The 14,126-nt window shown below is 48.4% G+C and overlaps 1 protein-coding gene across 2 annotated transcripts in view; it reads left to right on the top strand.

Moving 5' to 3' along the window:
• Nucleotides 1-1,551: 1,551 nt before the first annotated feature.
• ADAMTS18 (ADAM metallopeptidase with thrombospondin type 1 motif 18) overlaps nt 1,552-14,126 on the top strand; it is a 151,146-nt gene continuing 138,571 nt past the window's right edge. The window contains exons 1-3 of one of the 2 annotated variants that reach the window (XM_069549626.1): nt 1,552-1,828; nt 1,923-2,013; nt 4,948-5,264. In XM_069549626.1, coding sequence (XP_069405727.1) covers nt 1,739-1,828; nt 1,923-2,013; nt 4,948-5,264 — 498 coding nt within the window. In that variant the 5' untranslated portion in view covers nt 1,552-1,738. Of the gene's footprint in view, nt 1,829-1,922; nt 2,014-4,947; nt 5,265-14,126 lie in introns of those variants that run through there. The other variant, XM_069549627.1, reaches the window with a different exon arrangement.

Raw genomic sequence — 14,126 nt, 5'->3', positions numbered from 1 at the left:
TTAAATCTAAGTTTCCTATGTGCATTACCCCGCCACCCCCAGGCCAACAAGGTCCTCTTGATCTGACAGTCTACTGTTCCTGCATCTGACCTGTAAGCCTTCCATCAAGGCAGGTGCTGTGTGCTAAGCTGCTGCTGTCCTGAGTCTTTGCAATGCCATGGACTGTAGGACACCAGTCTCCTCTGTCCATGGGGCTTCTCCAGGCAAGAAAACTGGAGTGGGTTGCCATTTCTGCCTCCAGGGGATCTTCCAGACCCGGGAGGGGTCTTCAGCATTGGCAGGCGAGTTCTTTACCACTAGCGCCACCTGGCAAACCATGGCAGGTACATTTCCTACTTGGGGACCTTCTCTTAAGCTGACAGGCAAGACAGCACTCCTCTTTTCTTTATAAAACTGATCTTTGGTCTTACTTGAAATGTCAGCTCCTCACAGACGTCTCACAGTCACACACACAGTTTTAGCTCTCTCCCATCCCCTAACTACATCAGATTCTGCTAGTCTTCTCTCTAATTGAGGGGCCCATTCTTTTTCTGTAGGGGCTCTGTAATCATTTTTGTTCTCAGATGGTTGAGTTACCCCTCGAGGGTCTTTTCCATTAGCCTGTGAGGAGGATATATTTTGTTATCCCTGCCAACAGTGGGGATCAAAAGATGAGATAAGTGTGGCGAGTACAGGACGGGCCCAGCGCAGATGGGCTGCAGGTCCGTGGCGAAGGCAGCGGCCCACTTCGGAGGCTGTGGGGTCCGGGGCCAGGTTGAGGAGCTGGAAACGCGCTCACTGGTAAGGCGAGGCCGCCGCCGGCCAGCCTGGGCTTTCACACGCCGCAGCCTTGACAAGGCTCTTGCTTGCAGCCCTCCCGGCCGCCGGAAATGTGCGAGTTACCGGGACTACTCGCTGGGTGAGCGAGGCCGTCGTGACCCTAGCCGGGCAGTTCCTCCTGCCCATCAAGGGCTTAGCAAGTCTCACCTGTGCAGGGCGCGGGCCCGTGGGAAGCGAGATGAAGCAGCGGGGGGTCCCTGGCCCTCTGGAGGCTCTGAGGACGCCCCGTACCTGGGCTGTCTCGCCAGACTTGCAAAAGAAACGTCTGCACAGGCAAGCAGGAGTGGCGCCCCTCACCTGAGCGGCCCCCTCCCCGCGCTCGGCTCGGACGTCCTCGCGCTCCGGCGACGCTTTCCCAGCTCGGCCCAGGGCGCTCCCCTCCCTCCCTGGGCGGCCGGTCCCTCCTCCCCTGCCCTCCCCCCAGCCTCCCCTCCCCCTGCGCCCCCTCCCTCGGAGCGGGAGCGGGGAATCCCACGCCCTCGCACCAGCCCGGGGGCTCGGACGGGCCCGGGAGCCGCTGGTCGCCAATCACCGCGCGGTGGAGAGGCGGGCGCTCGGCTCCGGCGCGCCGGGGGAGCCAGCTGGCGCTGCTGGCCCCGGGAGCCTCAGACGCTCACCGCGACACAGAGCGACGCGCGGACCGCAGGGCGGGCGCGGACGCAGCGCCCCGGCCGTCTGCGCTCCGAGGCGCGCGCCCGCCCCGGCCCCGGGGCGCCCCCGGGAGGAGCAGGCGGCGCGGCGCGGGCCGGCACCGGCGGGCGGGCGGGCGCCGGGCGCCGGAGCCGGGGGGTCCCGAGGCGCCCGGCCCGCGATGTGAGCGCCGACGGCGGCTCCCACCTGGCGCCGCACCTGGAGCGCCGCGCTCCCGGGCGGCGGGGAGAATGCGCGCCGCCGGCAGCCGCCGCGCCCGCCCCTGACCATGGAGTGCGCCCTCCTGCTCGCGTGCGCCCTCCCCGCCGCCCGCTCGGGCCCGCCGTGGGGGCCGGCGGCGCGCGGGCGCGTGGCTAAGGCAGGTGCCGGGCGAGGGGCGCGCCGCCGGCGGGGAGGCCCGGGACGCCGGCCCCGCCGCGCCCTCACGCGCCGGGTCGCCTTTTCCTTTGCAGGCGCTCCAGCTGTGCTGCCTCTGCTGCGCGTCGGTCGCCGCAGCCTTAGCCAGTGACAGCCGCGGCGGGGACGGCAGCGGATTAAATCACGGTTCGTATTCGCCCCCTCCCCGCTCCCAGAAGAGCTCTTCCAGGCACTTTGTCCCTTCTTTCCTTCCAAAGAAAGACAAAGTAGAAGAACTCCCCTCCTCTCCCCCACGTGGCAGGTGTGCGCGTGTCCTGGATACACGGGTCCTGTTTGGAGAGGGGGGGATGTGGCCAGGACTTTCAATTTATCATGGGAATCGGGGCCTCAAGCTGCAAGTCGCCTAAAGGAGAAAACAGTCCTTTCTCCCTTTCCCTCGTTCACAGACGTGGTTTAAAAAAAAAAAAAAAAAATCTGTGCTGCGGTGAGAAATTAGAAAATGAATGGACATTGACCAGGTGGCTGATATCAAAAGGCACTTTCTCGGTTTCCTTCTTCTTTCGAGAAAGAACAGGTCCCCTTCTTCCTCCATCTTCACACCCCCCCCACCTCCCCTCTCCCCCACCTTCCCTCCCTCACCGCTCCACTCCTGTTCCTTTTATCCTTTTCCCATCTTCTTACCCCCTTTTCTCTCTCTTGTATCATTGATTCCCAAAGATCACCAGAGGATAGCAGGTGGCTTCTCTGGGGGGCAAGGGACTGGGGAGGGAGGTGCCTCTTCTGAGGTTTTCCTGGCTGCAAACATCCAGAGCACGCTTTACTTCTGTTATTTATTAACTTCTCCCTGGCACCTGGAAGGAAAATCCTTGTTTCCATTGTTCCCATCAGCTGCTGGAGAAGAGCTAGTTCCTGACCCAAGGTTTCTACAGCAAGACCTTGATGTCCAGCTGGGGTTCTATCGCTTTTTCAGCCTTCCACGGCCTTATCTCCTCCTCTCGGGGGAATCAGGGATCCTTTTGGGGAGGAGAGGATGGCAGAGTCATGGAGAAGGCTGTGCCACCCAGGAGTGGGTGAGTGAGGGGACCCAGGAGAGCCAGGAATTTGCCCTTGAGAAATTCACCATTTGTCCAACCAGAAAAGCTGGCTGCAGTTTCTAAAACAACCCTTCATTGTTTCATCACGGCCAAATGGCTTGAGATCCCCTCCATTCCAGTCGGCACCTGTAAGCACCTCGTGTTAGGCAGCCCTTGGGCGGATTAATCAGATCACTCACTGCAGGGGCTCTGATTGCCCCTCTTCGCTTGAGGCACTGGATATTACTATCGCTTGAGGCACTGGATATTACCATCAGCCCCTTTGCAAACAAACCAGCAGCAGGTGTCTGGGTAGGGGGCTTTGCAGGCTGATTCGAGGAAGGCTGGCTGGATAAAGCTCCTGCGTGTTCTCCCAGCTAAGAGCAGGCAGAGAGAGCGTCAGGTGGCTCTGCACAAGGAGGTAAGAATCAACATAGCATAGAGACTGTCTGGAGCGTGTGTGATTTTGCCAGTTAGGTTTTAGCCTCGGGGAGGGAGGGAGGAGGTGTTTTCTTGCTGTGTTTCATCAAAAAGTCTTGTACACGGAAAGCACCATAGTAGAGGTTTTGAAGGGAAGTGGTGTGTGTGCTGCTCAACTTTTTAAGGTTAAGAGAAAAACATTTTTTTCAATTGCTTTCTGTTACACATGGCAATTAGATAGTATTTCTAGTTAAAGAAGTGAAGAAAAAATGGGAAGGATGGCAAGAACATTGTAAGAATGGGTTTCTCAAGCAGTTTGAGTCTCAGATGATTCATATACAGAAGAACACCATTGAAAATTGCCATATTGGGATTTTTTTAAAATTCAAATATAGGACCAAATAGAATATCACTCATTGATCCCTGCTAGCTACAGGGCTTCTGTTCATTCTTTAGCTTTCTTTCTTTCCTTTTCAGTTGTTGACTATTTTGGGAAAAGGGAAATTCCTCTTGCTTTTCCTCCTCCAGTAACCAAGGACCCAAGTGACTCAAACATGCCTCTTAGTTATTTGGAATCTTTCTAAACACTATCCAAATTAGTTTCCCATTCTGTGCCTAGAAAGTGGAAACCCAGAGTGTTTTTTAATGCGCAGAGGGCATATTCCAAGTCACTTTGTGGACGATACTTTTCAGTTTCAATGTCCTGTGATACAAAACAGTGTGCTGGCCTCTTTTTTTTTTTTCAAGCAGCAAATTGTTGTTTAACTTCTGCTCTCCGGGACAAGCAGCAATTAGTGCTGCTCTAGGGAGCAATGGGGAAGGTATTTTTAAACACGTCTTTCCAGGTGTCCCCTGATCTGACACGCCCCCGCCAACATGTCTGAGCAGTTTTCAACATCAGACTGTAGAAGGAAGTCCTGACAATTCCGAGGCATTTTTATGTATCCACTCTATTTTATGCTTACAATTAAATGGAATTGTCCCAGAGAAAGCTCGCTGTAAAACATTCGGTGATACGAGTGCTGTGATACGAGTGCTGGAGTTTTATTATCACGTATAATTAATATTGGAAGCATAAAATGGCAGTTACTTGTTAATTACCTGAGATTTCATCTCAAGTTACTCAGCGCCATGAGTTATATTTGAAATTTAAGCTCTGTCCATCTTCCTCCCCTCCCCTCCCCCCCACACACAAATGCTCCCAATGTATTTTAAACAGAGGTATTATCTTGGGGGAAAGTTCCTTTCTTTGACTTTATGTCTCCATGGTTATAATATTGTCTCCTCCAAGTCGACTTTGATGTGTGGATGACTCCATGGCGGATGTATAAAAAATCCACCTCTCTCTGCAGACCGTGGACGTCGTGGCATTTTCCACGAACATTCTTGATGTTCAGCAAGACGGTGCTTGACTCTTAGTTTCTGGAGGAATGACTGTGGCGGAGCTAATTGTCAAGATCACAAAATTCTCCCTGTCATGAGCTGCTCTGAGTGATATATCGTCTAGGTGCATGGCAGTGGAGACAAATATCTTTCAGCTGTGCTTTGCTCACTGCCAGCCTGTGGGAAAGGGGCCCCCGGGGCGTCCTGGGCTCGGGTGCTGACAGCCAAACCTTTCCCATTGCAGATTACGTCTTTGTCACGCCAGTAGAAGTGGACTCGGGCGGGTCATATATTTCCCACGACATTTTGCACAACGGCAGGAAAAAGCGGTCGGCGCAGAGTGCCAGCAGCTCCCTGCATTACCGATTTTCAGCATTTGGACAGGAACTACACTTAGAACTTAAGCCCTCGGCGATCTTGAGCAGTCACTTTATTGTCCAGGTACTTGGGAAAGATGGTGCCTCAGAGACTCGGGAACCCGCGGTGCCGAGATGTTTCTATCAGGGATTTATCAGAAACGACAGCTCGTCCTCCGTCGCTGTGTCTACGTGCGCCGGCTTGGTAAGCACCCCGACTCCCTCTCGCCTGCGTTTTGTGTAACTGGAATGAACAGATGTCTATAATACCGAGCGCTCTTGCAGCCAGCTCTACATATTCACACTGTCAGCTCTGATACGTAGAATCTTCTCAGCTGAATTAATCTAAGCTGCTCCCAGGAAAAGAAAATCTAATAGAACTTCAGTTACCATTTGAGAATGTTCTTTTGATGTTTATTGGTCTGGGCCTCTTCACTCTCCATGTTTGAGGCGATCCCTGAGGAAATTAATTTGATGGATGCCATTCGCTTTGGAAAGTTGAGAGACCAGGCTTTATATAAATCTAGCAAGCTGCATGCCTCTACAGTGCTCTGACACAAGGGAAACTTATTTAATGCAGGAGTACATTCACAGCCCTGAGAAGCCTGACCTTCCCTGTGCAAGGGAGGCCTCCTGTTTTCTTTCCACTAATCCGTTAGTGTTGTCCTGCAAGTAAGACATCCTTTTAGAATGTGATGTGGTGTGTGTGCGGGCTGGTGGGGTGAAGTGTGACATCCAGGAAGGCAGGGCATTTAAAAGCATTCGGGACAAGCAGTATTGCCTCCTGTGTAATCCTCACTGTTGAGCTCGAGACCCGTAATATTAGGATAAATGATACTTGTCTCAGGATTTGGGCATTTGTGCATTAGTAACTGGCGATCTGGGTTGATGCCATCTTGTGTTACAGTTGGGAAGTGTCTGTAACTGACAGAAATGTGTGTGTGTGTGTGTGTGTGTGTGTGTGTGTGTGTGTGTGTTGAGATGCACAGTGGTCTCGCTCTGGTGTGGCTAGAAGAAGGAAAACAGGAGGAAACCTCAATTCAGCATGTAGTTAGTAATATACATGATACGCTCTGACCGAGCAAGAGGGTGGGGCTTAGGCGCTGGTTAAGGAGGACTTCCATATTCTTGGCTAGCTGAAACTTTATTACGTTAACTTTCCCCGCTCACCCCCCCCCCCAACCCCCGCCACCATGTTGTGGCTTGACACATAACTAAAACGGTTCATCAAATCAGAGTTACAATGTTTTGTTATGGTCTTTATAGAGTGAAGCAAAGATTTAACAGTTCTCAACTAAGCTGCATCTGTTTAAATGAACGATATGGCTTACTGGTGACTACATATTCTAACCTGGTTACACACACACAGGCAGCACCCACACCTGTGAATATATCTTGTGCTGGTTGGTTGGTTGGTTTGGTGGTGATGAGTCTCCTGACCTTTTGGAAGCATCCTCCTCTCTCCTATTTCAGTATTCTGACATCTTCAGAAGGTGGTCAGGCCCTCCATCACGGTGGCTTACACCACCCTATTCCACATAACCCAGCGGTTAGGAGCAGTCTGTCCAAGGTCATTTTCACACTGGCCCTTACTAGAAGGGCCTTGGGCAAGCTAGGAACCTCCCTGTGTCTTAGCGTCTTCATCTCTGCAGTGGGAATGGCAAGAGGGTTTACACTGCAGGGCTGTGGGGGTGACGTGACTTCTACATGCAAAGAGCTACAGCAGGTCTAGAAAGGCACTTGGGCTCCTCATGCTGGATGAGCTCAGGATTCCACTCTGTGTGAGTGATAGGAAATCTGACCCTGCTCATCTGATCCCATATGCATAGATGTTGGGTTGTTTCTCTTAAGAAGGAGATGCACTTTAGAACAGGGAACAGAGAGCTACTTCATATGTAGAATGAGGCAGGCTACACAGTTTCATCTTATCAGCAACCACATCTGCCTGTGTATAAGGCCAATATACAGTTTTTTGCTGCATGCCAGTCTGACTTTGTTTGTTTTTATGTTTTAAATTTGATTTTTATTTTATGTTGGACTGTAGTTTGACTTACCAATGTTGCGTCCGTTTCAGGCATATAATAAAGTGATTGAGGGTTTTATATAGATATATACTTTGGCCACCTCATGCGAAGACTTGACTCATTGGAAAAGACTCTGGTGCTGGGAGGGATTGGGGGCAGGAGGAGAAGGGGACAACAGAGGATGAGATGGCTGGATGGCATCACTGTCTCGATGGACGTGAGTCTGAGTGAACTCCGGGAGTTGGTGATGGACAGGAAGGCCTGGCATGCTGCGATTCATGGGGTTGCAAAGAGTCGGACACGACTGAGCAACTGAACTGAACTGACTGATATATATATACACACACACATACAGATATACATACACATTCTTTTTCAGGTTTTTTCCCATATGGTTTATCACAGAATATTGAGTAGAGTTGCCTGTGCTATGCAGTGGGTCCTTTGGGATGGAAGTGAAAGAAGTCATTGGAAACCACATCTGCCTGTGTGTAAGGCCAATATTCGTTTGTTTTCTTTTCATGCCAGTCTGGTTTTGTTTGTTTCTATGTTTTCAATTTGATTTTTATTTTATGTTGGACAATAGTTTGATTTACCAATGCTGTGTCAGTTCCCAGTGTATAGCAAAGTGATCGAGTTTATATATATATATATATACACACACACACACACACACACACACACATATACACACGCATGCTTTTTCAGATTTTTTTCCCATATAGGTTATCACAGAATATTGAGTAGAGTTGCCTGTGCTATACAGTAGGTCCTTTTTGATTATCTATTTTATGCATAGAAGTGCATATATGTTAATCACAAACTCCTAATCTTTAGCACTGCACTACCTGGGAAGCCCATACATTCTCTCCTTTGCATACCAGTCTGATTTTTGTTTTGTTTTTTAATTCAATTTTTATGTGTTCAGCCACTCAGTCATTTCCAACTCTTTGCGACCCCATGGACTGCAGCACGCCAGGCCTCCCTGTCCATCACCAACTCCCTGAGCTTACTCAGACTCATGTTCATCGAGTCAGTGATGCCATCCAACCATCTCATCCTCTCTTGTCCCCTTTGGACTATAATTTGATTTACAATGTTGTATTTCAGGTGTACAGAAAAGTGATTAAGTTATTTGTATATGTATAACCCATTCTATTCCAGATTTTTTCCCATATAGGTTATCACAGAATATTGAGTAGAGATGCCTGTATTATACAGTAGGTCCTTGTTGATTACCTGTTTTATGCATAGTAGTATATACATGTTAATCCCAAACTCTTAATTTATCCCTGCCCCTCTCCACACCTGTCCACTGTGGTCGCCATAAATTTATTTTCCAGGTCTGTGAGTCTTGGAAATAAGTTTGTATCATTTTGGATTCCACATATAAGTGATGATATTTGCCTTGTTCCTTCCAACTTCCTTCACTTACTATGATCATCTCTAGGTCCATCCATGTTGCTGCAAGTGGTATTACTTCATTCTTTTTTTATAATGCCAATATAAGTTGAAACCATGGAATTCACATTGTTTCTTTTAACAAACCAGCCACATATACTTAATTAACTTTACTTCTCTAGGCCTCGGTTTCCTCTCCTGAACCACGTGAAATGATTTCTAGCACTACTGCCATCTCTAGGCATCTGAGTCTAATTATCAGTTGGTTTACTCCATCAGGGCCCACTAGGTATGGGGTGGGGAAGGTATCAAGCTTATCTCTCTTGCATCACACGCCTCCCCATGTCCTGCCAAGAACTGCAAAATATAAACCCATACAGCCATCCTTAATCAAACAAAAAGAAAAATAAAACAGGGAAGAGGCTCAAACCCCAAATGAAAAAGCTGAGACACTGCTCTGTAGTGATTTTTGTAACTTCTATTGAAGTATAGTGTACATACAGAAAGGTGCAAAAATCACGGTGTACAGCCTAATGAATTTTCACAAAGTTCACATCCCTGTAACCAACAGATCAAATAGGACATTACCAGTGCCTGGAAAGACCACTCCCCATCCCTCATCCCCTTCCAGTCACTGCCCACCAGAAGTAACCACTATCCTAATTTGTAACACAGCTTGATGTCATCTATTTAAAACAATTGTACGTAAGAGGGGGTCATACAGCGTTCCTCTGTTTGAGTGTTCTCTGTTGTTTCTAATTGTTGGTGGCTGTTGAAATTGTTTCCAGTTTGGGGCTGTTGTGAGAATACTACCAAACATTCTTGTCTCTGCCTTTTGGTAAACTTACAGACACATTCTGTTGGAAACATACTGAAGACTGAAGTTTCCGGGTCATAGGGTAAAATATATATGTTCTCCTTTGCTGCTGCTGCTGCTAAGGCGCTTCAGTCGTGTCCGACTCTGTGCGACCCCATAGACAGCAGCCCACCAGGCTCCCCGGTCCCTGGGACTCTCCAGGCAAGAACACTGGAGTGGGTTGCCACTTCCTTCTCCAATGCATGAAAGTGAAAAGTGAAAGTGAAGTCGCTCAGTTGTGTCCGACTCCTAGCGACCCCATGGGCTGCAGCCTTCCAGGCTCCTCTGTCCATGTGATTTTCCAGGCAGGAGTACTGGAGTGGGGTGCCATTGCCTTCTCCCTTTCCTTTGCTAGATTCTGCCAAACAGCTTTTCAGAGTGGTTGAACTAATTGACGCTGCCGTCAGCAGTGTGTGAAAGTTCCAGTTGCTTCAGATCCTTATCAACACTTGCTGTTATCTCTCTTTTCCATTTGAGACACTCCCATTGATGGATGTGAAGCAGTGCTACATTATGGGTTTTGTTTGAATTGTTCTGGTGGTTAATGAAGTCGAATCCTTTCTTATGCCTACTGGCCACTTCTATACCCTTTTTTATGCTCTATTAATAGATCATATATGGACAAGCAATCGTATATAAGTTTTCTCTGTTATCTGAAAGTAGAGTCTTCTATGAAGCCTTCTGTGAGCCAAAATGACAAAAGCAAAGAAGCAGTTACCTTAGGACACATCTTGGCAGTGAGTGCACAGAAGAAACTGGCATGGAGCACAACAGCTCACAGACGCAGTTCAGAGCTACAGTAGCCAGATGCACAGGTGCTGAGTGCAGTTCCTGGAGGGGGCTTAGTGGTGCCACTTCCCCTGCTGGGGGTGAGAGCTGCCTCTGTAAGGGCTCACTGGAAAACCAACAGATGAACACTCATTGCCATTTTTGTTTTGGGTTTTTTTTTTTTTAACTTCTTTTGTAAAAGCAAAGTGGTGTAAAGCAAGCTTTTGAAAGTGGGGCATTTCTGCAAGTGTCTTCAGCCCAAATTGTGGCCCTTTTCCCTTTCTTTGTGAATAGAAGCAAGAATTCTGAGCAAAAACACCTTTGCCAACGTATCTTTGGTAGCATGGCTGTGCACCTCTAACAGTGCTGATCTGCATATGAAACACTGTTGAGGGGCAATAGTGAGTGCTGGGAGATGACTTGAGGCTCCAACTGAGGAATCACTTCACTGAGGAGACAGAGAGATGACTCTTTTTCCCCCTGAAATGTCTACATCAGAGTTTCACCGAGAGTGGGGCTGGACAACTGGCATCAGAATGACTTTCAAGGTGCTGGCAACTTCCTAGTATGCATCAGTGTGTATTAAAAAAGTAAGAAGTCACCTTTAGATAACAGAATACCAACAGGAAAGCTAACCATTCTCTTGATGGCTAGGAATCCCGGGAGTGGCTTAGAAAGGGTGGAAGCGTTAAAGTGTGTGTGTGTGTGTGTGTGTGTGTGTGTGTCTGTGTGTGTGTCTGTGTGTGTGCGTGCACGCACACTCCCTCAGTCCTGTCCAACTCTTGTGTGACCCCATGGGCTGTAGCCCACAAGGCTCCTCTGTCCATGGAATTTTCCTGGCAAGAATACTGGAGTGGATTGCTGTTTCCTCCTTTGGGGGATCTTCCCGACCCAAGGATTGAGCCTGCATTGGCAGGCAGATTCTCTACTACTGAACCACCAGGGAAGCCCAAAGGTTTTAACAGTGAAATATATACGAATATATATGCATGTACACCTACTCCAGTAAGGATTTCTCAAGCAGGGAATTTAATAATTCACAATTAAATTCTGTTCAAAATGTTGTCTTAAAATGTACCTGCCCCCATGATAGTGAGTGAAGTCGCTCAGTCGTGTCAGACTCTTTGAGACCCCATGGATTGTAGCCCACGAGGTTCCTCCATCCATGGGATTTTCCAGGCAAGGGTACTGGAGTGGGGTGCCACTTCCCCCCACGATAGACCTCATTTTATTCATCAGTTCAGTAGGCGGCTTGTTGTTGTTGCTCAGTTGCTGTCATGCCCAACTCTTTGTGACCTCATGAACTGCAGCACACCAGATCTCCCTGCCATTCACTCTCTCCCAGAGTTTGCTCAAACGCATGTCCATTGAGTCCATGATGCCATCTAAACATCTCATCCTCTGTTGCCCCCTTCCCCTCCCACCTTCAGTCTTTCCAAGCATCAGGGTCTTTTGCAATGAGTTGGCTCTTCGCACCAAGTGGCCAAAGTATTGGAGCTTCAGCATCAGTCCTTCCAATGAATATTCAGGGTTGATTTCCTTTAGGATTGACTGATTTAATCTCCTTGCAGTCCAAGGGACTCTCAAGAGTCACAATTCGAAAGTATCAATTCTTATTTACTTGGAATAACCCATCAAACAGGAGTTCCAAACTTCTATTTGTGAATCCTGCCTACCGTTATTTCTGGAGGTGGTAGTTTTTTAAATTTTGAATTTCAGCAGGATCTCACTCTCTCCAGCCCATCACCGCCCCTTACACCTGGTGGCCCTACAGCCTGTGAACATTATCTGAGTTTGCAAAACTGTGTCCCAGAATCTCAGGGTTGCAGATGAACTGGATCTAATCGCCCTCTGCCACGCGCATACTTGACACTGTACCCAGCTTCCCCTGAGTACCACTTAGATGAAATGCTTAGCACATCCAGGAAGCCCATGCGTTGTCAGGAGACCCTTCGTCTTAATGTTGAACTACATACAACCTGTCTTCTTATGACTCTCATCTGTATTTCTCAGTTTTGTTTTCTGGGATGCTAGGAGAAACCTGTGTCTGTCTTCCTGCATATGAGGAGATCTGAGATACACATCTGTCCCCAAGAGTGGAACTTTCATGCTCTTTTTTCAGGAAGACAATAATTTTCAGAGTGTGGTCAGCTACATTAGCTTCACTTGCATGCGTGTGTTCAGTTGTGTCTGACTCTCTGCAGCCCTGTGGACTGTAGCCCACCAGGCTCTCCTGTCCATGGAATTTCCAAGCCAAGAATACTGGAGTGAGTTGCCATTTCCTCCTCCAGGGATCTTCCCAACCCAGTACTCAAACCTATGTCTTCTGCCTCTCTTGCACTGCAGGCAGATTATTTGCCATTAAGCCATCAGGGAAGCCCCAGCTTCACTTGAGGTATTGAAAATTTCAATGTCTTTATGTACAACAGAAGGTCAACGAGACTGAGCCCAGGAATATGTGTTTTTTAATTTTCCAAATGATTCTAATACATACTAACATGAGAGAACCATTGGGTTAAGACATTGAACATGTAGGCAAATCGTTTTTACATTTGCTGTTGGTCTGACAGAGTGAGCCTGTTTCTAAAACTTAGTAGAAATGTCGTATTTGGAGAACCGACTGGAAAGATTATGTCATTCAGTTATTGATGAACTTCTGTTATGTCAGGCACTGTTTGGAGCACAGGGTGGAGAGAGCTGCAAGCAAAGGAATGCTGTAGGAACTTCCCTGATGGTCTAGTGGCTAATACTCCATGCTGCCCCTGCAGGGGTCATGGGTTTGATCCCAGGTCAGGGAACTAAGATCCTGCATGCCATGAGGGGAGAAAAGGTGGATGCTGTATTCTGCTTCATAGCATTTCATTCCAAGGGAGAGTTGGAGTGGAGTTGCGAGACCCAGGAATTGCTATTTGATTTTGAATTAAGCTATTATTCAACAGAGCCCTGTAACAAATGGTTCATGGAGTGTGGTTTTAGATTAGCATGTTAACAAGTCAGAAACACCCTGTGTTAGAGGTTTTGCCTAATCTGTTCAAAAGTTTCCCTAGCTAATTTGATCACGGAACCTGTTTTTCAGGGAACCTCTCTTCATTGTCTAGTAGACCTCTCTGGTAACTCAGATGGTAAAGAATGTGCCTGTAATGCAGGAGACACTGGGTCAGGTAGATCCCCTGGAGAAGGGAATGGCAACCCACTCCAGTATTCTTGCCTGGAGAAGTCCATGGACGGAGGAGCCTGGCTGGTTACAGTCCCTGGGGTCACAAAAAGTCAGGCAGGACTAAACAACTAACACTCAGTGGCAAGAAAATCACCAAAGCAATGATTCCTAAAGAGATACTGTAATATTATGTATTGATTTCTGACTCTTGAGAGGTGTTGAGGCATAACAGGGTGGTTTCATGGCCATATATTCCCATAAGGTTCGGGAAACTTTAAGCAAATGTCCTTGCTCTCATACATTTCTCACCTTTGAATGTGCTCACATGCATGGTGCAGCTCCAAGAGGTCGAATTTTGACGAACTTGATGACTTCCCTGCCCACCTCCCTTTTAAGCCACACTTCCATCAACAACTTGCCAGCGTTCCAGGCTTCACCCTGGAAGAGTAATCCTTAGGTCTAAGATGATTTGCCCTTTAATAGTACCTGATAAATCCAGTTACTATGTCCACCAGTTGGGAAAATGCACCTCTTGATTGAGGAGTCTGGAGACTCAGCTCCATTTACCACATGAAGATCCAGGGAAGAGGCATGCAAAGATGCTCCCTGTGTTGCGTTTCCACCCAGGTCTATTCTTTACCTCTGACTAGTGACCTCCGCAGCAGACCTGGCTGGCAAGAATGGTAGAGAGCTGTGCTGTTCCTCTGGCGTCTTCTATCCAGTCTCGGATTTGGCTCTAGCCTCAGCATCACGTCAGGGGCTCGGAGTGGAGTGGGTACCACAAGGTCCCTCCAGCCTTGGTTGCGATTTCGTCACTTGGTTTTCGTTTCTTGTTGCTTTATCCCCAGCCGTGAAACCGTA

The sequence above is a fragment of the Ovis canadensis genome, chromosome 14, assembly GCF_042477335.2.
Source record: "Ovis canadensis isolate MfBH-ARS-UI-01 breed Bighorn chromosome 14, ARS-UI_OviCan_v2, whole genome shotgun sequence".
Lineage (NCBI taxonomy): Eukaryota > Metazoa > Chordata > Mammalia > Artiodactyla > Bovidae > Ovis > Ovis canadensis.
Note: the sequence above shows the minus strand (reverse complement) of the source record. Positions and strands in the feature narration are given on the sequence as shown.